This window comes from Haliotis asinina, chromosome 4, assembly GCF_037392515.1.
Source record: "Haliotis asinina isolate JCU_RB_2024 chromosome 4, JCU_Hal_asi_v2, whole genome shotgun sequence".
NCBI lineage: Eukaryota > Metazoa > Mollusca > Gastropoda > Lepetellida > Haliotidae > Haliotis > Haliotis asinina.
This window is the reverse complement of record NC_090283.1, coordinates 47,719,993-47,746,526: the sequence shown is the minus strand read 5'-3', so window position 1 is coordinate 47,746,526 and position 26,534 is coordinate 47,719,993. Positions and strand designations below refer to the sequence as shown.

General features: G+C 39.9%; 3 protein-coding genes across 7 annotated transcripts; 2 read left to right on the top strand and 1 right to left on the bottom strand.

Annotated features, from left to right (window-relative positions):
* The first annotated feature begins 1,150 nt into the window (after positions 1-1,150).
* Positions 1,151-8,196, top strand: LOC137282535 (uncharacterized). Of its 2 annotated transcripts, XM_067814296.1 has the most exons (7): positions 1,151-1,261; positions 1,643-2,005; positions 3,301-3,609; positions 4,023-4,073; positions 4,788-4,865; positions 4,995-5,087; positions 6,238-8,196. In XM_067814296.1, exons 1-7 carry the CDS (start codon positions 1,210-1,212, stop codon positions 6,474-6,476), a joined length of 1,185 nt encoding a protein of 394 aa, XP_067670397.1. In that variant the 5' UTR covers positions 1,151-1,209; the 3' UTR covers positions 6,477-8,196. The 2 variants fall into 2 exon arrangements, with proteins under 2 accessions (XP_067670397.1, XP_067670398.1); XM_067814297.1 differs by lacking the exon at positions 4,995-5,087 and having other exon boundaries at positions 6,238-8,194.
* A 200-nt stretch (positions 8,197-8,396) lies between these two features.
* Positions 8,397-13,048, bottom strand: LOC137281619 (uncharacterized). Of its 2 annotated transcripts, XM_067812970.1 has the most exons (6): positions 12,680-13,048; positions 11,629-11,991; positions 11,223-11,522; positions 10,981-11,046; positions 10,414-10,512; positions 8,397-8,764 (listed from the first exon to the last, which is right to left on the bottom strand). In XM_067812970.1, the coding sequence occupies exons 1-6, from the start codon at positions 12,726-12,728 to the stop codon at positions 8,625-8,627; spliced, it is 1,017 nt and encodes a 338-aa protein (XP_067669071.1). In that variant the 5' UTR covers positions 12,729-13,048; the 3' UTR covers positions 8,397-8,624. The 2 variants fall into 2 exon arrangements, with proteins under 2 accessions (XP_067669071.1, XP_067669072.1); XM_067812971.1 differs by lacking the exon at positions 10,414-10,512 and having other exon boundaries at positions 12,680-12,883.
* On the top strand, positions 12,903-25,394 carry LOC137281618 (uncharacterized). Of its 3 annotated transcripts, none has more exons than XM_067812968.1 (9): positions 12,903-12,994; positions 13,787-13,868; positions 14,868-15,203; positions 17,789-18,109; positions 19,264-19,380; positions 20,033-20,146; positions 20,349-20,435; positions 22,274-22,387; positions 24,391-25,394. In XM_067812968.1, the coding sequence occupies exons 2-9, from the start codon at positions 13,814-13,816 to the stop codon at positions 24,483-24,485; spliced, it is 1,239 nt and encodes a 412-aa protein (XP_067669069.1). In that variant the 5' UTR covers positions 12,903-12,994; positions 13,787-13,813; the 3' UTR covers positions 24,486-25,394. The 3 variants fall into 3 exon arrangements, with proteins under 3 accessions (XP_067669069.1, XP_067669068.1, XP_067669070.1); XM_067812967.1 differs by lacking the exon at positions 12,903-12,994 and adding an exon at positions 13,059-13,674; XM_067812969.1 differs by lacking the exon at positions 12,903-12,994 and adding an exon at positions 13,059-13,674 and having other exon boundaries at positions 17,789-18,034; positions 24,391-25,384.
* Positions 25,395-26,534: the final 1,140 nt, after the last annotated feature.

Here is a 26,534-nt window from a genome sequence, read left to right as displayed (position 1 = left end):
TATCACGGAGAGGAACACCAGAAATATGTTTTCATACATTGTAAACCAAAAGTCAGTGTGTTCTGTAATCTGATTGGTTGAAAAACATGATCAAATGGTATTAGATTCCCGGAAACTGGAAGACTATTCACTGCGTATTTACACGTAAACAATTGTTTTGTTGTGTCATCAACAGTGGTGACGTCATTCAAATCATATCGTGACGTAAAGTTAGAATGACGTCACAAATGAGCAACTCCAGACGTTACCATTGGAACCAGCTGAAGGGGCCAGCTGATGACACTTTACTGCTGTACTCATACTCGATGTAAACGAGTGCAGGCAGTAAAACCCCTTTGGTTTACTTTTTTGTTTACAATGTCGATAAACATCATGTGTTGGCCAATTTTGGGGAGTTATTGAGTAACAATAACACCCGGAAATTGGCCAACACATGATGTTTATCTCCTAATTGTACCCACGGAATTGAATGGAACCCGGGTCTTCAACATGACGGGCTTTAACCATTCGACACCGTTACATATGAAAAACAACGGAACAATTAACTTTCAGTTTTCACACGGAAATTGATGATGGGACGATTTTCACGTTTGTACATTGTAATTATCAATATGGATATGGAGAAAGTTTGCATCCAATTACACTGGTCAGTTAACATTAACATCACCACCACAGGTTAGACTCGATTTTCATGCGATATCAGACTCAGCTGACACACGCCTTCTTGTAGCAGTTTCTTTGTAATACAAACCAGCAAGTACGATTTGAAACCAGCATCGCTTGTCAAACAACTTTTATCCTTAGATGAATAAAATTCTGAGATTTAAATTACAGTTGGCAATATAATATCATAAGGATTCGCAATGTTAATTTCACTTTATTTCATTTACCTTTTTTTGAAAGTGAAATTCATCGGTATGTTTTCACTACAAACATACCATAGTTGGACATTTGAGTTATACAACTAAGTCCACAGTGACACAATCCACCCGAATATAGTGTTTCTACTGCATGTAAACTATCAGTTGTTGTTTAACCCCCGTAGATATTATTCGCCCAGTGGTAGTTTTGGCACTGTAGCAAATTATTTCCGGCTATATGTCCTGATCGTGTGCCAGCATTCCTCGGCAAATACAAAACCTTCCTTTTCGAGCGGAGTTTGTACAACCAGCGGACAGTGTGCATCTCCCTTTTCATTCAATCAACAGAATGGATGGATTGTTGCAGACAATACTCTACATCCTACTCGCTGGGTGGTCTGGTAGGTTTTCCTGGAAATTTAGATTGATTGACAAATTTATTTAGCAATGTTCATAATATTCACGTGTGCACTTTATATATATTTCCAAGCGGAAGCTATCGTCAGTATATCTCAACTGCTTTCATTGATGAATATGCCCTTACTCTATCCCGGTGATATCTGTACAAGTGCCTCTTGTAATTCAAGCTTGCTGAACTGGCAGACACATGTTAACGTATCCCAATGAATGCTGCTAATCACTGGATTGTCTGGTCCAGACTCGACTATTTTCAGACCTCTGCCATGTGGCTGCAATATTGCTGAATGGGACGTAAAACGCGCTCACTCACTCACCCATTCCAATACGTTCTGCTTGCTTATTTCTATTCTGTTCATATGCAGGTTGCCAGATCTCCCTTGATATCCAGCCGAAGGTAGTTCAACTTGGCATTTCACGACACGTGAAAATTAGATGTAGCCTTAACCTTGACTTCTCGAAGACGGGCACGGTGTACTCGATAATGCTTAAGAAAGGAGGGATTCCCTTGGCAGTGTTATTCCAGGACGGAAGCATTGAGATGGCAGAACCGAAGTACAATGCTACTGGTTCTCTGTCTACAGGACCGTTTTCTTCTGCATTTCTCGAACTATCACTGGACAAAGTCACGTGTATTGACAAGGGAGAGTACTCCTGTAGCATGGCAATTCGACGTTTGTATAAGAGCATGGAGATTGGACCTGCTATACATCGTTTGCAAGTGATAGGTTAGTCACCCCAACATTTTTTATAATGTTTCAACTGTAGTGGTCATTGGACGTGTTGTGTTAATATGGGTGACGAAAAGGAAGCACGAATAGAGAATGGGTGCGAAGTCAAGGTCCACGAACTCCCGGAAATGTGTGCTAATTCTCGGGACCATATTGACGACATAATGCTACTGATCTGAACCAGGAATGCTCCGCCCATTTTGTACGTGCTTCCCAAATAAGGCAATCTGTCGCAACCTCAAGTTATAGTGTTGACAGTCGTAATTGGTTGAGGGTATTTTTGTGTATATGAGCGCTTTGTCGGCATGGAATCTAAAACAGTTGATAAACAAGGCACGTACAGTCTCTTACTGTACTCCTAACATGAATACGATTTCTGGTATTTACATACATGTGTACGATAGAATGAACGAGAACTTTATCTGCAACAAAGTTGTAACAAATGTTTTGTCACATGGGAACTAAAATATTAGGGGCGGGGTCTATTGGTACAAATGTTATTCAAAACTATTCATATATCTTGATATTTCAAGACAACTATTGCAGCACTGATACACTAGGGACAATGACTAACGACGAAAGGTTATGTGAAATCGATGACTCGTCAGCGTGAATAGGTCAAATTCGAAGTTACTTTAGAAACAGCTACAAGATTCGGCTACGATGACTCGTGTTCCTGTGAATTTAACGCGCAAAATGTAAACAACAATATGACACTCAGTTAATATGTCGACCGTACAGATCCGGGTGAGAATGGATCTTCAGCAACTCATTATTGTCGTAGACTAACTGAATCGGATGGTCAGGCTCGCTGACTTGGTTGACACATGTTGTCATATCTCAATGCGTACAGCTGTGCTCATGATGTTGATCACTGGATTGTCTGGTCAAGACTGGCTTATTTACAGACGAGACCCGTGAAGATCCGGGTAGAATAGGTCTACCACAAAGGAGGCTGTCATGCAGCTGTATTATTGATAGGTGTGACGTAAAACAACACAAATCAGTCACCATGACAACCAAATCAGTGAGCGTGAACACAAGATCCCATTAGTCTAGTTTTACGACATGGGTTGCTGAAGATCAGTTGTAACCAAGATCTTCTCGGATGGTACCCGCTGAGTTGTAGTGACAGACAATGACGAGTATCTGCATTATATTTCACAAACAATGAGTGAAAATATTCTACAATCAAACATGTTCCATAGTATTTCTATTCTCGTGGTTTTGTTATATTATGTTTCCTCACTGAACAACACATGACTGAAAGTGATACTTCCGGTTTCATACAGGAGGTCCAAGCACTATTTCCCTTTCAATGACACCGGACAGACCTGCATACGCTGAAGGCGAAGTGGTCAACATTACCTGCTCGGTGTTGAAGAACTCCGAGGTGGCTGACTGGTCGTGGGTTTTGCCAAATCAGAAGAAGCACACTGTATTGAGTTCTTGCGTATACAATGAAACTCAATGTGACCATTTCTGTTCGAGCTCTACAGTGTATACTGTCACAAGAAAAGACAACGGGGGTATTGTTGAATGCCATACCGGAGAAATGAAGAACGAAATTCAAATAAATCTGTACCATTCTCCCGTTGAAGGTAAGAGTTACAGTGAGTGAGTTTAGTTTTACGCCGATTTTTGCAACATTCCTGCGATATCTCGGCGGGGGACACCTGAACCCATTGTACCCATGTTAGGAGTCGAACATGGGCCTTTGGAGCGACTTTTTAACCTCTAGGCTACCTCTCCGGCCTGAAATGATTTATAAGTTTTAAAGATATGAATCAACTGGACATTTAAGTGCCATATCATCACCTTCATCATCACTAGCACTATCATCAATAAGTTTATGTGGAAGGCAAGTAACTTCTGAAAGACTGAGTTACTTTAGTTTTCACAACATCTCAGCAGAAATTTGCATCAAACAGCGCCCCTGAATGATAATAAATTGAAGTGCAATTAACATAGATCAATCAAAGTATGTAATTGTTTTCTCTCTTTATATTTGTAGATAATTTGCCGCTCGAAAAAATGTATCCAAACGTCACAACGTCATTTCCAGGTAAGATCCAAATTAAAATACCAGTTCATCGTATACTGATTAGAAGTTGAAGTTTGATGGGGGCGGGGGGGGGGGGGGGGTACTGACTGCATTTCATAACCCTCAATGATTTTAAACTACCTGTTTGATGTTAATAAACTTGTATCATCTTACAGTTTACCTTAACTTAAAAACACTACTTTGTGACCTATGGGTAATTAGCAAAATCCCTTCTGCATCTGAAATGCAAGCTTAAGTATACAATCATGTATCCTTCGAGTGGTGAGTATCTCCAATGTACAATTATTAAAACTGATATGACTTATTACTTTCACAACGATTGAACGATTGTGTTTTAATCGGTTATGCATTTGTGCAAACAATATTGTCCCAGTCGTCTCTGGACAACGCGATGCCTATTTAATTTCACATTAATTAGTTACAATGACGATGTTTGTCTGCATGGGGTGGCTGAAGACCAAATGCCAGGACACATTCACTTCCTGTTAAACTAGCAGTGGCTATCCTATGGTCAGTTTCAGTTAGGCTGAAAAATGTCACCATGTAACCACAGAGTGACAGGTAATGAATAACCTCGTGTCCAGATGAGTTTAAGCTGCATCGTAAACAAGAAACGTTCATTTGTATTCATATGACATTTCCTATGGATATCCAAAGGGTTTTGTGGCTTTTATTCATTGAGTCCATACAATCAAATTAAGCATTTCTTTCAAGGCATCTCAAAAGAACCCACAACAGAGGTCACAGTCACAAACAAAGCCCTGACTTCTCCACCAACCATCACACAGTCAGGTAAGTTACAGAATGGCACGTCAGGGTTGTTATACCCAACGTTTTGTCGCTTTATGTTTAACTCACTTATTCTGGAGACAAATACATGGCGTTACAATGAAACCTTATATTATGTGTTGCCTTTAACAGACGGACAAGGAACTGGACTGACGGTGCTATATGTTCTTGTGTCGGTGTTTGCTGTTATCCTGGTTTTCACTATGCTCCATCTCTTTTTAACAGGTAAATTTGCCACCCGTGAAGATCAGGGTTGGAACTGATTTTAGGTAACCCGTGCTTGTCTTACGAAAGACGATTAACGGGATTTTGCTGGTCAAGCTCGCTGACTTGATGCACGTTTTCCCATTGTAAACACTGATGCCTGTGATGTAATTAATTGGATTGTCTGGTCCAGACTCGCTTTTCTGTCGTCATATAGTTATAATATTGCTGAACGCGTCGTTAAACAACATACAAATAGTAATCTTGCGGAAAGCGATCCTCATTTCGCTTCATTATGGGCCTAATTTGAGCAGAAGGGACATTTTACTGAAAGACGAAAACTTATGTTAAAACAGAGAAAAGGTATTAAAAACTGGATGATATACATGATTCCATTTTATAGAAATGACATATAATACGAACAATTTAATGTTATATCGTATATGAAACTTAAGTAGATGTATTAGTGTGAATATTAACAGAACATAACTCCAAATACAAAGGCAGGTGAACAGTTAGTATTTTGTCAAGTCACCATGGGCACCAATGCAGGCATCAATGCGGCACGGTAGGCTGCTGAAGTTAGAAATTAGGAAGTCGTGATCCATGCTGTCCCAATATCATCCACGATATCTCTAGGGCATGCTTTCCGTTAAATCGACACTATACCCTGGGCGCATCTACGGCCTAATAATTATAGTACCTCCCTTGGCTGGCTTTTCATTCAATCAGATGTCTTCTCTGGGCAATTGAACATACCAATCACAGTTCACTTTCGCTCTATAAATTATCTCATCAAGTAAACACAAACAACACAAATAATGCTTTGTTATAATAATCTAAGATCAACTTCGTTTTCTCTAAATCATCCATTCTGAAGAGCACTGAGAATGTCGTCTGCTAGCAAGTAAACAAAGGGGATAACTCTTCACAAACTAATGAAAAATGATTAACGGAGTTGTCTCTCCTGAATGAAACCAAGCACTTGATAGCTGGTAAAGGCTGTTTATACTAGAAGTCCAACTGGACATATTTTCAATAATTTCTGGCCATACTATATCTAATTCACTGAAACGTCAATAGTAACATCGGCTTTACGACATCTCGTCATCAGACACCTGAACATGGAAACATCAATGGTCTGTAACGGAATTTACTGTTATATTTCCAGATCACAAATGTAAATGTCAACAATCAAACAACATTTCAGTGCCACATCTCACTGAAAGTCACAAGACAACGGGAAGTAAAGTCCTTATCATTCACGCCAGTGACATATCAAGTGTTCGCTCTCACAAGAACGTAGGCATCCATGAAGCGGCCTATCTTCATCCCGAGCGGCCCACAGATAGCAGCGAGTTACAGAACGAAACACTTCATACTGAACCCGTCTACGAGGAAATTGTGTAGACTATATATAACTGTATATGTACTCAACAAATATGTCAAGGGCCACCTCAATTTTCAAAAATCTTAGTATCTAATAGTGTATAATATGATCCATATAATACATAGCTATTGAGTACTGCAGCGGGGCTAAACTTCCCTTGTTGAGCACTGAAAATTCGGGTTAGTATTGCTCTTAAGCTGTCCATGCCTGTCGTAAAAGACGATAAACGGGATCTGGTGGATTGCTTGAAACATAAGATTGTATCCCATTTGCGTAGATTTGTGCTCATGATTTCAATCTCTGGATCCATTAAAATAATAACAGACCACGGAGTCCATTCACGAAACAACCTTTACTAAACCTTGGTTCCCATTCTTTTACATCGCCGAAAGGTTAGACTTGGTGACTTAGTGTCCATACAGATATAGCTTAAACGTTCCCAGTGTGTGTTAACAACAAACAACAACAAATCAGTATGCGATGTTTCATTATGATCATGTACTGCGTCATATCTACCTCGTGTATATGGATCCAATGAATTTCACACAATAAGTATTTGAATATCATTCAAACAAGCTGTCACTCAAGACGAGTCACTCACAGCATCGACTTTCATCAGGACACACTAGTGCGGAGCGCATGACAAGCGATTTTCCATGAATATTTAACTCAGAAAACAGTTACCTGGACTGAACATGACCTATCTGAGCCGTGTGTTTCTGCATATTGGCACTACTTATTTTCCTCCGGCCTTGAACAAAACAGAATGTTTATTTCCCATGACGGCGATAGCGGCTAATGGGCATTAAGATTTTAAACTTCTGTTCATTGTATTGTTCACTTTGTTTTTCTTAATATTATTTTTTGAAAAGGGGTTGTAGTATACTATAAGTCGAACCTATAGTATAAATTATTTTTAGCAGAATGTTACACTCTACCATTCAAAGGAAAGTTTCATAAATATGTATATAGATTTAAAGTACGCACTGCTTTAGTCTCTGATATATAATCAGCGATTTATGGAAAATTATCTGTGTAAACCTATCCCACACCCGTCCATCATGTTTAGGTTTCCGCAGTAGACCTTTGCCATCCTGCAATAATACAAACGAGAAACAGGGCCTAGAAGCTTTCTTAGCGCTAAGATTGTCTTAAGTCAGTGTTAATGTATGTCACTTACGACTATCTTAGCGCAAAGGGAGCTTCGAAAATCTAGGTCCTGGTTCCCCTTGGTATTATTGCAAGTCATCGATTTGAATAGCCGGATGTCTCAGAACGTAACTAAAGTCTGTGTACGTTAACTTTTAGTTCCATTTTAGTTTTAGTCTCCATTTGAATTATAGGACGTGTGTCGGTAACTTTGGAGATTATTACTTGTGTTAGTTGTAAAATTGGCGGTGGTTGTATTATAGATCTGCGCTGACTATTTTGAAAGAGTAAAAGTAAATTTTGTTGCACTCCTGTTCACATGGGCATTGGGGTAGCCTTGTGGTTAAAAAGTCCGATTGTCACCCTGAAAAGTTCGATTCTCCACATGGTACAATGTGTGAAGCCCATTTCTGATATTGCTGGAATATTGCTAAACCTGACGTGAAACCATACTCACTCACTCACTCACTCACACCTGTTTCCAATACTGCAACATTCTCCACCTCTTCATTCTGTGTTACTTTCAGACAGATGTGTTGGATCTTACTTCGTTTCTTATCTTGAAATGAGAATAAACATTTTAGTTCAGTTTTCTTTGTCTTGTTTTCTTTTCTCACTGAATGGAGTGTCTGGTATACGATGATGGGCTTTTTGTTCCCGTGAGCAGAGGTCATGCATTTGCTGGATCGTAAGTCTACAGCTCCGAGCAACTACAACTGTCTTTACTGTAGTGAGGTAGGGAGTTATAGGTATAGGTCCAGCCAGACGGCTGCTGGTGAAAACACGAGACAGGGTTGGATGAGATTTTATTGTGGAATAGGATGAGATTTTATTCTGGAATAGGATGAGGTTTTGTTATGGAATACAACAACAAAAAATAGTAAATTGTGGTCACACTTTTGTGAAGGTTTTTTCACATTTATCCGTTGTAAAATCCTTCTTGGTGAATGAATGGTGAAGGTCAATGTCACGTTGCGAAGGTGTAAAATGTTATAAAATGTCACCCTTTTGTGGAGACGTTAAAAGTTTTTTTCACAGCTATCTGTTGTAAAATCCTCACTGGCGAATAAATGAAGATGGGAACTGTGACTCCGGGAAAGCTGTACTTCCTCGTCATTGGCGGTTTGGCTCGCAGCAATGCACCAGCGTCTTTTGTGGCCTATATGACAAGCGAGGAAACATTAGATTTCAATGTGATTGTTTCTGTACCACTTAGTATAGGCCTAGAAAGTGAAAGTATACACACACGTTTGCTATCATTGTTGCCTGATTAGAAGATGCTATTCGTTTACATATAAGTCAATATGGTTTTACGCAGCTTTCAGCAATATTCCATCATTATCACGACGATGGCTTCACACAATGAACCCATGTGGGAAATCGAACCCGGGTCTTCGACGTGAGGAGCGAACGCTTTAACCACAAGGCTCCCCAACTGCTCCACGGTCACATATCAATAAAAAAGTATGACTTACGATTTTGCATATTTAACGCTCTACTGTACAGTTCCGATTATATCACGACGAGGTATTTATGAATCACTAAAGGTGACCTTGTTCTGCGACTACAAAACATGCAAAGGCTAGTAAATAGTTCATATGAGAAACACCAGGAACATTTGGTACAAGTTAAAATTGGGAATTGCCTCGGACATCGACTTTGTCACTGATGCGTCAGAATTTTAAAATTTGTCAATAAAACGGTGTGAAAGTTTTTCAGAGGCCTTGGATATCACGATCCTTGATTACCGTAGTGCTGTGATAGTCGTACTACCATACATTAACATTAATGTACGACTATCATAGCGCTAGGAGAGCTTCAAAAATCTAGGTCCTGGTCGCGAAACATGTTAGCATCGCCATTTACATGGACGTTAGTGCAAAAAATCATAGTAGCATTATTCATTAGGAAACACTGTCGAGGTCGGAGTTCAAACATTAAAGAAAAGCTTGGAAAGCTCCCTGCAGCTACAGGTGGGATCTGGTAACTGTACATTATTGTCAGTACATCTACAGGTGGGATCTGGTAACTGTACATTATTGTCAGTACATCTACAGGTGGGATCTGGTAACTGTACATTTTTGTCAGTACATCTACAGGTGGGATGTGGTAACTGTACATTATTGACAGTACATCTAAATGTGGGAAATGGTAACTGTACATTATTGTCAGTACATCCACAGGTGGAATGTCGTAACGTACATTATTGTCAGTACATCTACAGTTGGGATCTGGTAACTGTGCATTATTGTCAGTACATCTACAGTTGGGATCTGGTAACTGTACGTTATTGTCAGTACATCTACAGGTGGGATCTGGTAACTGTACATTATTGTCAATACATCTACAGGTGGGAAATGTTAACTGTACATCATTGTCAGTACATCTACAGGTAGGATCTGGTAACTGTACAATATTGTCAGTACTACTGCTAAGTGTAAGTCTTCTTTTAACTGTCTGGGAACGTAGCACAGTTTTAGAAATCTAATCCTTAGCTTTTTGCCCGAGGAACACATAACGTCGTATTGTACTTGTTCAATACACAGTGATCACTTTTGCTTATCAAATACAAAATTTGTATTCGCATATTTAAGAATTGAAACAAAATACAACAAGGAATAATATTACTTCAATACAATTAAGAACAATCGGCGTTGTTTTTATTTAAATCAATGTATATTTAACAGAATTTAATTTTAGATATATAGGACTGTTCACTCGGATATCATAGACAGACGGGTGGACAGAGAGACAAATAGATATGGAAAAAAAAACAATGGGTAGAAACATTTTCAGCTAAATACACACTTCTGGCTTTCAGCGTTAGAAGTACAGTTGCTATCATCATCACAGAGCAGAGTCCCGCGAGCATGAACGTCGTATAACTGATGTGTTTGGCGTGATCACCTGAATATAACAGGTCAAAGTTTTAATACGTAATAAGATTACCCATACATATAAGATACCCCATAAAAGACATAAATTGCAGACAGTAACTGAACAATGACAATGGCACGTAACCTTTGTATGTCATAAGGACACGTAAACACAAATGTCATAAAATCTTTACACGACATGTAGAAGCTAACGCCCACACACAAATCAGCGTCAATTAACTACTGGATTCCCTTCTTGTCTTATCACTGTTATTGTTTCACATGTATTACTACAGGTATTCGCCTCCTAATCACTATTCACCTCAAGGACACTGTTCTCCTAAACGTTGCATAGAAACGACACCACCCTGGGCTCCTCAAAATAGAGAAGTTCAAGTCTATAAATGTTTGTCTAAATGATTATTACATATATAAATGAATGAATTCATTAACAGGTTCATGGGACATTTGCAACATTGTGATAAATCCTGATGCTTACCTTGTGTGGAGTGGAGCATTGTTATCGGTTTCACGTCATCAGATTTCCATAGCGCTGAATCTCTGCCTGTAATGAGATGTGTACGACATTTGAAACGTATAAACATATTTAATGGGAGAGTTTAGAGTTAATTTACAGATGTATAAAAGCACGAATTGTTGTTTGATTCTTTGTGGGGATGTTTTGTCATGTTACATACATACAATTCACCTACATTTCCACATCTGTTCCACAAACCGTACCTTCTGCGGCATTATCCTCAACATCAATCATGACAGTTTGGGAGACATTTCCAAGTTGGCAGGTAAAGGCTGAACTCCTGTAGACGGTATACTCCAGAAGACTTGAGCAGTTCATTACTCCCTCTGCAACCGCCTCGCACCCTTCTTCCGATTTGTAAAACGTTGTATTATGTCCCACGGACCAATGCCAATCGGAGGATGCATATTCAACCAGGATAAAGCAAGTTATTCTGACCAAGTCCCCGGTCTTGTAAGGTTTCTCCGGGTAGATGAATGTGTCGATGAACCGACAAGATTCACCTGAAACGAATGCTCAGCTGATCATTGATACTTTCACGGAATACTGTGACTTTATACTCGGCCATTGAGGTTAATAAATTTACGGGGGGAATATAGTGCAGTGTACCTGTCATCTTCAGATATTCTTTAACTGGACCCAATTCCATGCTTCTGTGATTTTGTCTGACGGCCATACTGCAGGAGTAATCGCCCCTGTCATCACATGTGACTGTCGGCAACGTGAGCTGTACGTAGGCTTCCGGCGTTGTGAGAGATGAGCTTACAGTAGCTTCCTTCAAACTTTTGTCATAGACATTATCAGAACTGTTTGCAAATGTAACAAGAAGCAAACGGCCTCTTCTTCTCATCATGATAGAATACACAGGGTCAATTTTTGATAAGACCAAATTTAGTTTACACCGGATAATTAGTTTTGCGTCATTACCGAGCTTTATGAATTTCGGGACAAGCGACAGCTCTATGGCACAATCTGAAATGACAAAACATTTACTTTTGACAGTTTCACTAAGCATCAAAATATATGTATGTATGTATGTATGTATGTATGTATGTATGTATGTACGTATGTATGTATATGTGTCTGTATGTACGTACGTGTGTGCGTGTGTATGTATGTATCTGTATGCGTGCGTGCGTGCGTGCGAGTGTGTGTGTGTGCTTGCATGTATGTATATCTGTATGCATGTATGTATGTGAAATGTCAGATCTCAGAGAGGGGAAACATGCAAAGACACTGACACATCTAATAACCGGATAGTGGCGAATCGTGATTCCAACCCATGATGACAGGTACCCGGTAGGACTGAAGGAGACAAGTCAGTACGGGTGAATGGCGAGGCCATGTAGGGTATTATCAATTTGTCTATTGCTACAGAATAGTTCGAACGCAGTATAATCGCAATCACGTGACTCCAATACAAACAACATGTATGGTATACAAAACAGGTAGGTCAGCGTGACATCATCCCCGCATTTACTGATTCGAGGTCACATTGTAACACCGGTTACATTCAAAATCGATCCAGCGCCAAACATTCAAACCGAAAGTAGGTTATGTTATTTTTAGAAATGGAGTCAAGAAACACAATACGTGAGACATGAAAGTCTTAACGAAAATATTAACAAGCACACTAACCGATACTGTGAAACATACTTACAGGTTACTGATATCATCAGTGAACACAGCAGGAAGAGAGTCTGGCCCATGTTTCACAACACAGATCATTGTAGAACTACTCACAGTGACTAGCAACCCACAATGTATGGAAGCTCATGTTGGACAAACCACACCAGTCTCTGTCGCGTTGAAAACGAAACTAACGTGTTACTTACGACAATCTGTTACACCTATTTCCAAGAACATGTCCTGCTGGTCACGTGACGCTTGCTTCACAAAACATTATTCTGCAATGATACTGTTTCACAACTGACCCGGAACAAGGTTGACGGCTGTGATTATCCTGGGAGAATAGGTAAATTTCCCCGAAAAATCCTCTCTTGTAGCGACTGAAGGAAGTTACGTTTTCACGACACAACATGATTTGAGCCAACGCCTAGAGAGGAAGACAGATTCTTTTCTCCGGAAAATATTACAAGGAAAATCCGCTTCTTAAAAGACAGAAATTCATCAAGGATAGTTGTAGGGAAAATGTTCTGAGAAAATACAATGCATATATTTCATGAGGAAAACCTGTTTGTGTCGAAACATTTGATGTATGTATGTATGTATGTATGTATGTGTGTGTGTGTGTGTGTGTGTGTGTGTGTGTGTGTGTGTGTGTGTGTGTCTGTATGTATGTATGTATGTATGCATGTATGGATGTATGTATGTATGGGTGGATGGATGAATGGATGGATGGATGGATCAGTTCGGACTAACCACTTTACCCCCGAGGCTAGCCCGCCACCCTGGTCTGTTCACTAACACACTGATACATACTACGGTGGTACCGATACTTGACTACAAGACCGGATCTCCGTACCGTCTGCATGACCTACAGCGGAGTCGATACTCCGTCTCTCTCACGTAACACGGGCGTGTGTGAGTTAAATATAGTATAACTTGCACAACAGCTGACTCGAGAACGCGTATGGCTTGTGAAAATTGGAACAAGTTTGTTGTGTTGACGTGAAGATACTCGCCAACTGTTCAGTAAGTATACGTTTACTTGTATGCCCTTATATGTTGGATATGTGCAGAGAACGCACTTGACATTGTGACACACATTTCATATTTGCACTGGCTTACTTTATTTGATCTGCAGGTTTACTGTGATAGCAAAAATTGAAGAATGGAATGCACCTCTCGGATGGAGGCATGGCTGTGTTGTGTCATCACGGCGTTAGGTAAGTATATCAATTATTCGTCGTTCGTGGACACGTAGTAACCTCCAATCATGATAATGTGAGAAGGACTGGGTTTCCTTATGTATTTACCTCTACACTCAGCCATCTGACCGCGGCCTGGAAATAGTCGATAATGGACCAGAAATCCAGTGATCAATATCGTTTACGCCCCTATGTATGCTTGTGAGTACGATGATATGTTGTCAGCTGAGACTGCGAGTCATCCATTCCATCCGTGTGACTGCTCCTTGCAAACTCTGCATAATTTATTGAGGCATGTCTCCCGGCTAAAGGTTCCTGCTCAGGTAGACCTGTAATTGATTCGATAGTCGTATCAGCACACGATGATCACGGGTTGGAATATTCGTCCCAATTATTTACCGTGGTTTATAAAACACCTCCTATTTACACCCTTGACTTTCCCCAAGGTGACACGATGAAGGCGTGAGTGGGTATCCTTGTACGATGCTTTTAGCAGCATTCTAACAACGTCACAGCGGGGAACACAAGATATGCGCTTCTAATATTTTACCCGTGTGGGACATCGAACCTGGATCTTGGGCGAGAAAACTTTAACAACTAGGCTACTCCACGGACACGGCACGATGAAACCGAAACAGTACAGATTTTCAAGATCCGGGCCGGGCTTCAAGTGGAAGTCGCGGTGGCCGAGCGGGCTAGGCGGCTGACTGGCGTGCTGGCGATTAGGTGCCTGACTCTGAGGGTGCGGGTTCGAATCCCGGATGGGACTCAACCAAAAAAAGTACTAGAATTTGTACTTTACTTTATGACATATGTTGCATTTGACTACTTTCTAAAGGGCATCGTGTGATCACAGTTTTGCTTGTTTCTTGTTTATCACCTCACTCAGCAATATTCCAGCTGTTCCTAGTTGCTAAAGATCCATTCTAACCCGGATCTTCACGAGATATTGTGTGATCCGAATACTGTCGAACTAAACATATATCCTTGCTTTAATATTCACGTTTTACGTTTCAGTTTTAAAAGCCGGTACCGCAGCCACAATTGTTGCGACTGTCGCGTGCAATGGCAGCAGTATCGAGAAACAGTTCTTCCAAGTGTATAGCAGAAGTATTCTGTACAAAGGATCTCAGATAGTTTACATGGGTAAAAACGGGACCCTCTCACTTGTCCCTGACTCAGCTGTTAATGTTGAGCATTTTTACAAGACTGATGATAACATCATCACTGCTACCATCAGAGTGAATTGTAGTGACGTCACCGAGATTCAGTGTGAAATGTTTGGAATGAGAAGAAACCAGCGAGATACTGGCTTTTTAAATATCCAATTTTCGCCAGAAACTGCATTTAATGGTAAGTTGCTTATTACTTATTACTTCTTTGATGTACATACATATTCCAGTAAACTGAATTCCAGTACTTATACTTCCTCTTTTCAGTAACACCTGGCCCCGATTTCTCGAAACAAATGAACTCAAATCAATATTAAACTCAAACACAGTAGATATTTCGAGTTGGGTGGATAGATTAAGTTCGCATGAGCTTTTTAGTTCAAAGATACAGTTTAGTTAAAATTCAACTGGTTCATTATATCAAACTCAGTTTGAAAGTTGAGTAAAACCTAAGTTTGTTTCGAGAAATGGGGCTGTCCATATCCACTCGGGTAAGGGAAGTGCAGCGAAATGTTTTTATTTTAAATGCACCGATTCATTTTGTATGCGCCATAATTATTTTATTCATTAGTTGAGCAAACTGAAAATGACTAATATTCCAATAGTGAATGAAAGGTTTGTTCAGCGAAGCCATTTGCATTAATCATCTATATGTGTGGAATGGAATTATATTTCTATCGATAGTCAAAACTGGGTATACTTTCACAATGATATTTTGTATGATACAAATGCACAGTAGAATAAAGTACAGTGGAAGCTGTCAAAATCGGCATCTGTCCGCCAGGTTGTCAACACTGGCATTAAATCTCACCCCCATCCGTGACTTGTACATTTAACATCAGCTCTACTACTGGTTCATTTTTTAAAGCGGATTATTTCTTCAGTCCCAATGAGTGCCGGTTTAGACAGCTTCACTGTAGCTGTTTTATACACATTATGTGCACATTATTTGAGCCTAGGCACACAGATACTATAAGCACATACACAGGGGACAAGACAGACGGCTTCTTACACATTCCCTTGCTATCCGCAGAGTCTCCTTGCTACTTTGTAATGCTGTCGCAAAGAGATTTTTTAGTTCGTCTTATTATCCCTTGAAGATTTGAACCGCTTCACTTCTCTGTCCTGTCATTCTTAACCCACAGGAAAAATTTACATCACAATATTTCAGAGTATATTCATACAATATACGCTCTATCTTGCTGTCAAATGAAGGTATTTATGTCATAAAGATACCTATATCTTTACCTTATTTACTGTGCAGAATAAATTTATGACAGGACCTGTAAGTCTCGTGAGGCGTTACTTCCGGTACTGAGCTGGTTCCCAACTCCCTTTGCGCACGCCAACTTACGATATGCGAGACTGGGCCAAGCTATTTGATGACGTACCACGCAAAATACACATGTATTGAAGCACGAATAATAATCCTGAGGAATGACGTCTGTTGATACTCACATGAGACGTCTATTACCCTCGCTGTAGCGTAACTGTTAATTTTCTGTTTGCGGCAATTGAAATTTATATGTTCAGTTTGTAAGCAAACGAAAACCCCTTCTGTAAGCCCTCGGCGCGGAATCATTCTACATACTGGGCCTCCTACCTTGCATCAAGTGGTCAAAACGTCCTTTGGACCAGACGTCCAGATTTTATGGTGGCTTCACATCTGTGGCGGGAATTTCGAGCCTCCTCTGGTGTACGTTTCCATCTGGTATACCGTATATACAACACACATTTCAATGCGGTTCACATTCACGCATAGAGACGATTAAACCCTGTCCAGCAAACCTATTAAAGATAGATATTCGACATGGTCGACATTGCTAACTCTTGTCGTCACGGCCGGAGGTCTGTGTCGGACTGTTCCTTACGTGATTGTCAGGCTATTCCGATTACTGATGATTGGTAATTCCGGACAGTGATGTCAGGTCATTCCGACCACTGCTACTGGGCTGTTTTGGAGAGTAATGTCAGGTTATGCCGACCACTGTTGCTGGGCTATTCCGGACAGTAATGTCAGGTTATTCCAGTCACTGTTACTGGGCTATTCCGGACAGTAATGTCAGGTTATTCCAGTCACTGTTACTGGGCTGTTTTGGACAGTAATGTCAGGTTATTCCAGTCACTGTTACTGGGCTGTTTTGGACAGTAATGTCAGGTTATGCCGACCACTGTTGCTGGGCTATTCCGGACAGTAATGTCAGATCATTACGATCACTGTTACTGGGCTGTTTTGGACAGTAATGTCAGGTTATGCCGACCACTGCTACTGGGTTATTCCGGACAGTAATGTCAGATCATTACGATCACTGTTACTGGGCTGTTTTGGACAGTAATGTCAGGTTATTCCGACCACTGTTACTGGGCTATTCCTGACAGTAATGTGAGTTTATTCCAGTCACTGTTACTGGGCTATTCCTGACAGTAATGCGAGTTTATTCCAGTCACTGTTACTGGGCTATTCCGGACAGTAATGTCAGGTTATTCGAGTCACTGTTACTGGGCTATTCTTTACAGTAATGTCAGACTATTCCAGTCACTGTTACTGGGCTATTCCGGACATTAATGTCAGGTTATTCCAGTCACTGTTGCGTGGTTATTTAGGACAGTAATGTCTGAACATTCAGATAAAACTGCTTTCAAAAATTGTCGTCTTTTATCAACATATTCAGGGAGGTTATGGTCTCCCTTCTTATTACTGACATTTGCATAATATAGAGTTTAAACTCTGTCTTGGCGATCTCTCATGGATAATTTTGGTTCCAGTTGAAAACAAGACGTCAGTCAGAAGAGATCCGACATATGATGTCCATCAAGTCTTCAGCTCAGTTACGGTCTACTGTCAAGCCGTCGTTGGCAGCAAGGCACCTGTCTGGCACTGGGAGATGAAGAATTCTACACAGGAACTACACTGGTTTACCATCACCGAGGGCGTCATTGAATCACAACCACGTCTTACGTCTTGTGCTTATCATACAAGTAGCCAGCTTACATACATCCCCATCGTTGAAGGTCAATTACACTTTCGTTGTTTACTGGGAAATAACATAGTTGGTGCTGTGGAGGCTGAAGTAATCGACTTAAAGGGTAAAATAGTTTTAAAACGTTGCATTTTGGTGTTTATTTTTTTTTGGTATTTTTATATTATAGATACTATATTCTTTCAGGGATACCTCTGAAACACAGGTGCAATGATTCGATTTGTCTTACGTCTTGTGCGATAGACGATCAGAAACGTTTCATGGTGTGTCAGAATTCAGTTTCTTCGGATCTTCACCAACCTATGCTTGTTGTAAGAGGCTCGCTAACTTGGGTGACGCATCGTAGATCGATGCGCATGATGTTGATCACTAGATTGTCTGGTCCAGATACGATTATATACAAACAACTGGCATACAGCTGATTATTGCGGCGTTTAACAACTAACAGGACGATTAGCGACACAGGACGATTGGATCTGCGGAAGCTCAAGGAATATTATTGTGTTAATGTTTCAAGAGTGAGTGAGTGAGTTAAAATTTAACGGCACAGCGCCAATATTACATTCATACAGTGACGCGAAATGTTGCAGATACACAATAAATACAAGTAGTTAAAGATCCAGTCAAGAATTGTAAAATAACTAGAGAGTCCCAAAAAGAGTTAAAACTAGCCAGCATGTATTTTTAAAATATGACAGCTATGCCGTGTGAAAATGGTCCATTGATTACCAACAAGGTAGATCACCACACCAGGGTCCATAGGGACTTACAGTACCTTGCCTACCTGCATGGACCCTAGCTGGATTTACACCATCCGTTCAGCTGCTGGTTCCAGAACAAGAATACTAAGTGTGATCAGATGAATTTAAACAATAATAGAAAGACAGCCGTGAATAAGATTTGATTTTCAAACACAAACATTTTGAAAACACATGTATCGAGCGTATTTAAGATGTTTATGACTGGCCTTATCATGACAATACATACTTACCCATATTTCCATATCGTAAGCAAAGCAAACGAAAGCCTCAAGCAGATGCAGTACTTTCATGAATGTTCGGGAATATATTTCAATCTGACTACATATATACATTCTACATTCAGTGACTGAAAACAATAAACATATAAAAGACTGCCTGTATAAATAATTGGCACAGTTGCTAGATTTAATGGCTTGCATGGTGACGAAAATGTTCTTGGTTTAAAGTATCTCATGCTGTGTCCATCATATACCATATGTTTGTTAATAATATGTTGCAGGAATATTCAGCTTCCACCTGTTTCTCACCAGTATTCTCTTTGTATACATCCCTTTCATCGTCACCCCACTCGTCTGGACGTGCTTCCCAAATGGATTAAAAAAGATTCGACAACCTGGTATGTTTTCATGCAGAAGATCTTCTTTTGGAACTATTTGAAGGCAGAGAAACGTTTGTTTTAAATCATTAAATCGTTTTAGCAATAAAATATATGTTAAGGCGCGCACTATCGGATCCGAATCACTAGACGAATCGCAGCCGAAACCGATAATTTAATGTCAAATTGGCGCTATTCCCTTCAGTCTAGAGATGGCACAGGTAACATGCAGAAAGATCACCTCAAAATGTTTTAGTATTTCATCAGAAATTCCTTGCAAATATCCCTGTTGCAGAGAAAATCCTTTGTAAGGCGTGTGGAAACATGTTTTATGAACCCTTAGTACCAAAGACTGTCTGATTCTTTCGGTGATGATAAGCGACAACAGTTGTGGAAATCGACTAGATTCTATCTTGCCTTTGCTACATTCACTGTTGAAGATCAAGTGGTTATTTTGTCACAATGGTTGTAACTGCAGTGGGAACGAAATGGATATCTGAAGCGCTGTCATGATTCGAGTTTGTACATGCCGCCGTCAAATAGCTGAAATACTGTTGATTGCGGAATTGAACAACCAATGGCATCCGGTCCGTTCTCGCAGTTTAACTAAAACAAATCTGACTTAAGCGACATATAATAGGTAGACTGTGAAGGTTTTCTACTTTCTTTCCAGAGAATACCAAAATGCGGATATTACGAAGCTGTGCTTCATTTCTTTGGAGCATTGCATTTATCGTATTTTGGATCTATCTGTGTTATAACAATGGGAGTCATCCGCTTACAAATGGTAAACCTTTCTTCTTTATGTTCATATTGCTTACCTATTTTTATGCATATTCTTGTAGCAGTAGATGTAATTTAATGTATCATTGAAACAGAAACCGCTTCTAATATGTGGTGTAACATTAAACCGTAATTACACCTTGTAGATGTGTGTTGTAATAGTGATCTATAAATTCCACATGCACTCCGCCATTGTTTTGCTTCAGGGTATGGGTCGTTTGCGGCAATGGAAGGATCCGTTCTTTTTATATATGCAGTGCTTCGCAGCGTGGTGGTCTACATCAGAAAACCTGGTGGGTAGTTTAGCAGTGGGTGGTTTAATGTACAACACTTGTTTTTAGTCCTCTGGAATACACCTAATTCAAATTCCACGTCTATTTACTATACCACGTATCCTAGTTAGTGCTCTCAGACAGACACTCTGTGCAAGTTCCAGTCCTAAATTCAATACCACATATCAATGTCGAGTCAGTTTCTCTTTAGTCCTCTCCGAGAGACACCCTATGTAAGTTCCACTTCTATATGCACTACACCCTATGTAAGTTCCACTTCTGTATGCAATACACCCTATGTACGTTCCACTTCTATATGCACTACACCCTATGTAAGTTCCACTTCTGTATGCAATACACCCTATGTACGTTCCACTTCTATATGCACTACACCCTATGTAAGTTCCACTTCTATATGCACTACACCCTATGTAAGTTCCACTTCTATATGCACTACACCCTATGTAAGTTCCACTTCTGTATGCACTACACCCTATGTACGTTCCACTTCTATATGCACTACACCCTATGTAAGTTCCACTTCTATATGCACTACACCCTATGTAAGTTCCACTTCTATATGCACTACACCCTATGTAAGTTCCACTTCTATATGCACTACACCCTATGTAAGTTCCACTTCTATATGCAATACACCCTATGTAAGTTCCACTTCTGTATGCACTACACCCTATGTACGTTCCACTTCTATATGCACTACACCCTATGTAAGTTCCGCTTCTATATGCACTACACCCTATGTAAGTTCCACTTTTATATGCACTACACCCTATGTAAGTTCCACTTCTGTATGCAATACACCCTATGTACGTTCCACTTCTATATGCACTACACCCTATGTACGTTCCACTTCTATATACACTACACCCTATGTACGTTCCACTTCTATATGCACTACACCCTATGTAAGTTCCACTTCTATATGCACTACACCCTATGTAAGTTCCACTTCTATATGCACTACACCCTATGTACGTTCCACTTCTATATACACTACACCCTATGTAAGTTCAACTTCTGTATGCAATACACCCTATGTACGTTCCACTTCTATATGCACTACACCCTATGTACGTTCCACTTCTATATACACTACACCCTATGTAAGTTCCACTTCTATACGCATTATCACATGTCCATATCGAGTCAGTTTCTCGTTATTCCTGTCATAGAGATGCCATATATAAGTTCCATTTCTGTATATAATACCATGTACCCATGCCGAATCAATATCTCGCTAGTCCGCTCAGAGAAACGCCCTGTGTAAGTTCCACTTGTATATACAATACCACATATCCATGTCGAGTCAATGTATTCACTAGTAGTCTCAGAAAGACACTCTATGCAAGTTCCACTTCTATATATATACATTGTCACATTTGCATATTGAGTCAATGTCTTGTTAGTCCTCTCAGAGAGACACCATATGCAAGTTCCGCTTGTATATACAACACCATAAATGCATATTCAGCTAGTTTCTCGTAAGTCCTCTCAGAGAGACACCCTATGTATGGTCTATTTCTATATATAACACCACACATTCCTTATTGGGCCACTTTCTCGTTAGTCCTCTCAGAGAAACACCCTATGCAAATTCCATGTCAATGTACAATACCGTACACTCATATTGACCCAGTGCCGGTATGTGTGCCGAAATATAGGTTACCGCATAGCCACCCATTAACAAAGTCCTCCTACGTGTGGAAATTTATATTTGATGTTTTGTGGGCTTTATAAGTACCATACTTTATAATGTACTATATGTAACAAAGACGCTATAAATGTTAAGTGCACAGCAATTATTCAAGGAATCATCCGCCCATTCTGACCATTTTCAGAAAAACGCCATCTATACAACGCCCGTGTTGCTTTGTCGTATGGAGCAGTGCTTTGTCCATGCATGTGTTGGCCCATCTTAAAGATGTTGAGCGAGACACAGATGTCAATTACTGGTGAGTATTTCCCCAGGGTTTCCCATGTTGAATGTAATTTTTAGGCTATTATCATGTGACCATATCACATTCAAGGGGCAGATGACACTTCATTCACATTTATTCAAAGAGTTACACCTATTAACCAAAATATTGGAAAGAAATCGTTGACCATGCTGGATATAAAATATTCATGTGTATTTTGAAAACGAATGACAAGGGTTCTATCCTTGTCACTTAACGCTGAAAGATTGAGTCTTAGCACTGAATAGGTGACTCATTAATGAATCTTTAAAAAAAACAAAACGAATGAGGCCTAACATAAAATTGGTGAGCCCTGAGAGTTAACTTGTGAGTTGTTCTGACAATAAGGGAGTTCTGACAGTCAACGAGTGAGTTCTAACAATGGATGAGTTCTGACAGTGAACGAGGGATTTCTGACAGTGAACGTGTGTGTTCTGACAGTGAACATGTGTGATCTGACAGTGAATGGGTGAGTTCTGACAGTGAATGAGTGAGTTCTGACAGTGAACGTGTGAGTTCTGAAAATGAATGAGTGCATGACAGTTTACGAGTGAGTTCTCACAGGGATTATAGTGAGTTCCGACAGTGTACGAGTGAGTATGACTGTGAACGTGTTAATTCTGACAGTGAATTGATGAGGTCTGACAGTGTACGAAGAGTTCACTGTTAGAACTCATTCGTTCACTGTTCGAACTACTCGTTCACTCTTTGAAGGGCATTTAGAAGTGAAATACATACGAATGAAGATTTTTATGGATATCAACTTCTTTATTGTGAAAACACAACGTTTCGGAGTTAATGCTTACTCCTTCATCATCACCTGATGAAGGAGTAAGCATTAACTGACAGTGAACGAGGGAGTTCTCAAAGTCAATGAGTGAGCTCTGACAATGGATGAGTTCTGACAGTGAAGGAGTGAGTTCTGCCAGTGAACGTGTGTGTTCTGACAGTGAACGAGGAAGTTCTGACAGTGAACGTGTGTGCTCTGACATTGAACATGTGTGTTCTGACAGTGAATGAGTGAGTTCTGACAGTGAACGTGTGTGCTCTGACAGTGAACATGTGTGTTCTGACAGTGAATGAGTGAGTTCTGACAGTGAACGTGTGAGTTCTGAAAATGGGTGAGTGCATGACAGTGTACAAGTGAGATCTCACAGGGAATATAGTGAGTTCTAACAGTGTACGAGTGAGTATGACTGTGAACGTGTTAGTACTGACAGTGAAATGGTGAGATCTGACAGTGTACGAAGAGTTCTGACAGTGAGTGAGTTCTGACAGTGAATGAGTGAGTTCGGACGGTGAACGTGTAAGAATGAAGATTTTTAAGGATATCAACTTCTATATTATGAAAACACAACGTTTCAGAGTTAATGCTTACTCCTTCATCAGGTGTGTTTTCATAATAAAGAAGTTGATATCCATAAAAATCTTCATTCTTATGTATTTCACTTCTAAATGCCCTTCAAAGAGTGAACGAGTAGTTCGAACAGTGAACGTGTGAGTTCTAACAATGAACGTGTGAGTTCTAACAATGAACGTGTGTGTTCTAACAATGAACGTGTGAGTTTTGACAGTGAACGTGTGTGTTCTGGCAATGAACAAGTGAGTTCAGACAGTGAACGTGTGTGTTCTGACAATGAACGTGTGCGTTCTGACAGTGAACGTGTGTGTTCAGACAATGAACGAGTGAGTTCTGACAGTGAACGTGTGAGTTCAAACAATGAACGTTTGAGTTCTAAGAGTACACCAGTAAGCTCTAACAGTGAGAGGGTGAAAAAGCAATGAACAGTCGAGTCCTAAAAGTGGATGAGCTTGAACTTCACATTTACACCACAAGAACTGCAATGTGAGGAAGGTACAGGACACCTAGCCGTTTAAATATATGTACTAACATAGGTGGTAGATAGATAGCAAGGCCATAAGGACTAAACAAAAGTCTTCTTGTGTGTTTTTTAAAATCCATTTGAGCTTGTAATGACAGCATGTTTTCCATATTGCAGAGATTGTATTCTGGCTGATTGCCGCGCCTTCACTTGTGTTGTCTATCTACGTGTCGCACGACAGAGAGGGAAAGGACTGGGAAAAGGAAGACTAATCTCTACAGATATGCAGTACTCTTGTCTACACGTCCTTTGTTTAGATATGCTGTTGTACACGCCAGGGTATTGACAATGACCCAAGCGACTCGGATACAATCAACAAGTCTGATCCAGTTGATCACTTTTTTACGACAAGCACTTCCTGAACAATTCTAACTCTGATTTCACTACAGTAGTAACTACCAGAGCCCTTCATCACTTCCTTCCACGCACATCAAATCATGAACACTGTGATATCAGTCTAATGAAGTCCAACGAATAATATTGCGCCTGTGTTTACTAACACTGACAGTGATATAAAAGGAATATTTAAAGAGGCGTTGAAACCAAGTTGAACGTATTCAGCCAAAGTCGGTTTTACCCGGAAAACATACACCATTAGTTTAAGGGCTACAGTGTAATTCTTCCTTATATTTGTTCGTGTTTTAATGAAAGGTAGACAATGTTGCACTACTTAATAGTATAGTTTCCATCTTATTTCTGACTCTCGTACTCGTCAGATGATTTTGAAAAGTATACACACACACACATACCGCACACTCCCCATTTGTTATCGTATTGATGTATCCATGCCTTAACAAGTCTTGTTTTGATTACATGATGGCATTATGTATCTGTGTAGAGAATTCCTCTTTCAAATCGTGTTGGCACTTGTGGACCCACTGTCAGACTATAGTTCCCAGAACCAACTAGAATCTCAGGGAATTTAGCTTTAGAATAATTGATCTCTTCCAACATGACCGCAGCAACATGGGGGAAACCTCAGTTTACAAATGGATTAAAATGACATGTGATTATTGAAGTGCAATTTGAAGGTGTTGGCTGTCTGATCTACGTTATTTAAAAAAATATGTTTTTTTCACTGAAATCGTTATTTATGATAAATAAAAATATTCATTTACGGATGTTATGTTTTCTATCCCCTCAATCATCTCATTTGTCATGTAAAGGTATTTTTAGAGGACGATACAATTTAAACTTGGTTGCATGAATAGCAAGATCACTTTTAAATGAAAGCTTTTGTTGCTTTTTGAGTAATTTTAGAAGTACACACGTTGTACCCCTGTGGGGAATTGAACCTAAGTCGTCAGCTTTACGAGCTAACACTATAACCATCCCGCTATCCCACCACTGGTATTGAACTTACCAAAGTACTACATCTACATCCGAGGAGTAGGCGTTCAAAGGACTTAAGGTAACGCATAGGGCAAACATACGTGTTAATAGTTTGTAAGTTCCATATTAAATAACAAGCCTTGAGTAAGAGAGAGTGTTTAGTCTTACGTTGCGTTTAGCAACATTCCTCCAGTGGACACCAAAAATTGGCATCAGATATTGTACCCATGTGAGAAATCGAACCCGGGTTCTCTGTGTGACAAGTGAACGCTGTAACCACTTGGCTAACCTAACAGCCTCTGTAAACTGCAAGTAACACGAGTGAGTTGAGTGAGTTAATATTTAACGTCACATCGGCAATATCTCAGCCATATCGTGACGAGAAAATTCAACAATGAAAAACAGCATTTATACATTATAAACACCTGTCAACGAAGGACAGTTAAACAACTAGAATATCACAATGTCAACTGAAACTAGCACGGAAAGTTAAAACTAATAGCACTATTTAGACAATACAATGTAAAAACAGACTATAGATCGCCAACAACAGAAGGTAGATCACCACACTAGGAACCATGGGGACTTACAGTACCTTTGCTACCTACATGGACCCTAGTTGGATTTACACCATCCCTTCAGCTGCTGGCGATTGTACGAAAGGGTGGCCGAAATTAAAATCACATGAATGCTACGATTAAAATCCTGGTAGACTTAAATTTACCGTGAATGTTTGTGGACTTACGTACCCTCTCAGGAGGACAATAATTTTACAATACTTCATCCCCTTTGAGGGTACAGCCACCAACAATTCAAGTTTCTAATCCAAACTACCAATCATTAAAATACATCAGTTTACAAAACATGTTATTCAAAATTCCACCAAAAAAATCAATTTCTTTTAAAAAACCAATAATTAAATGTGAATT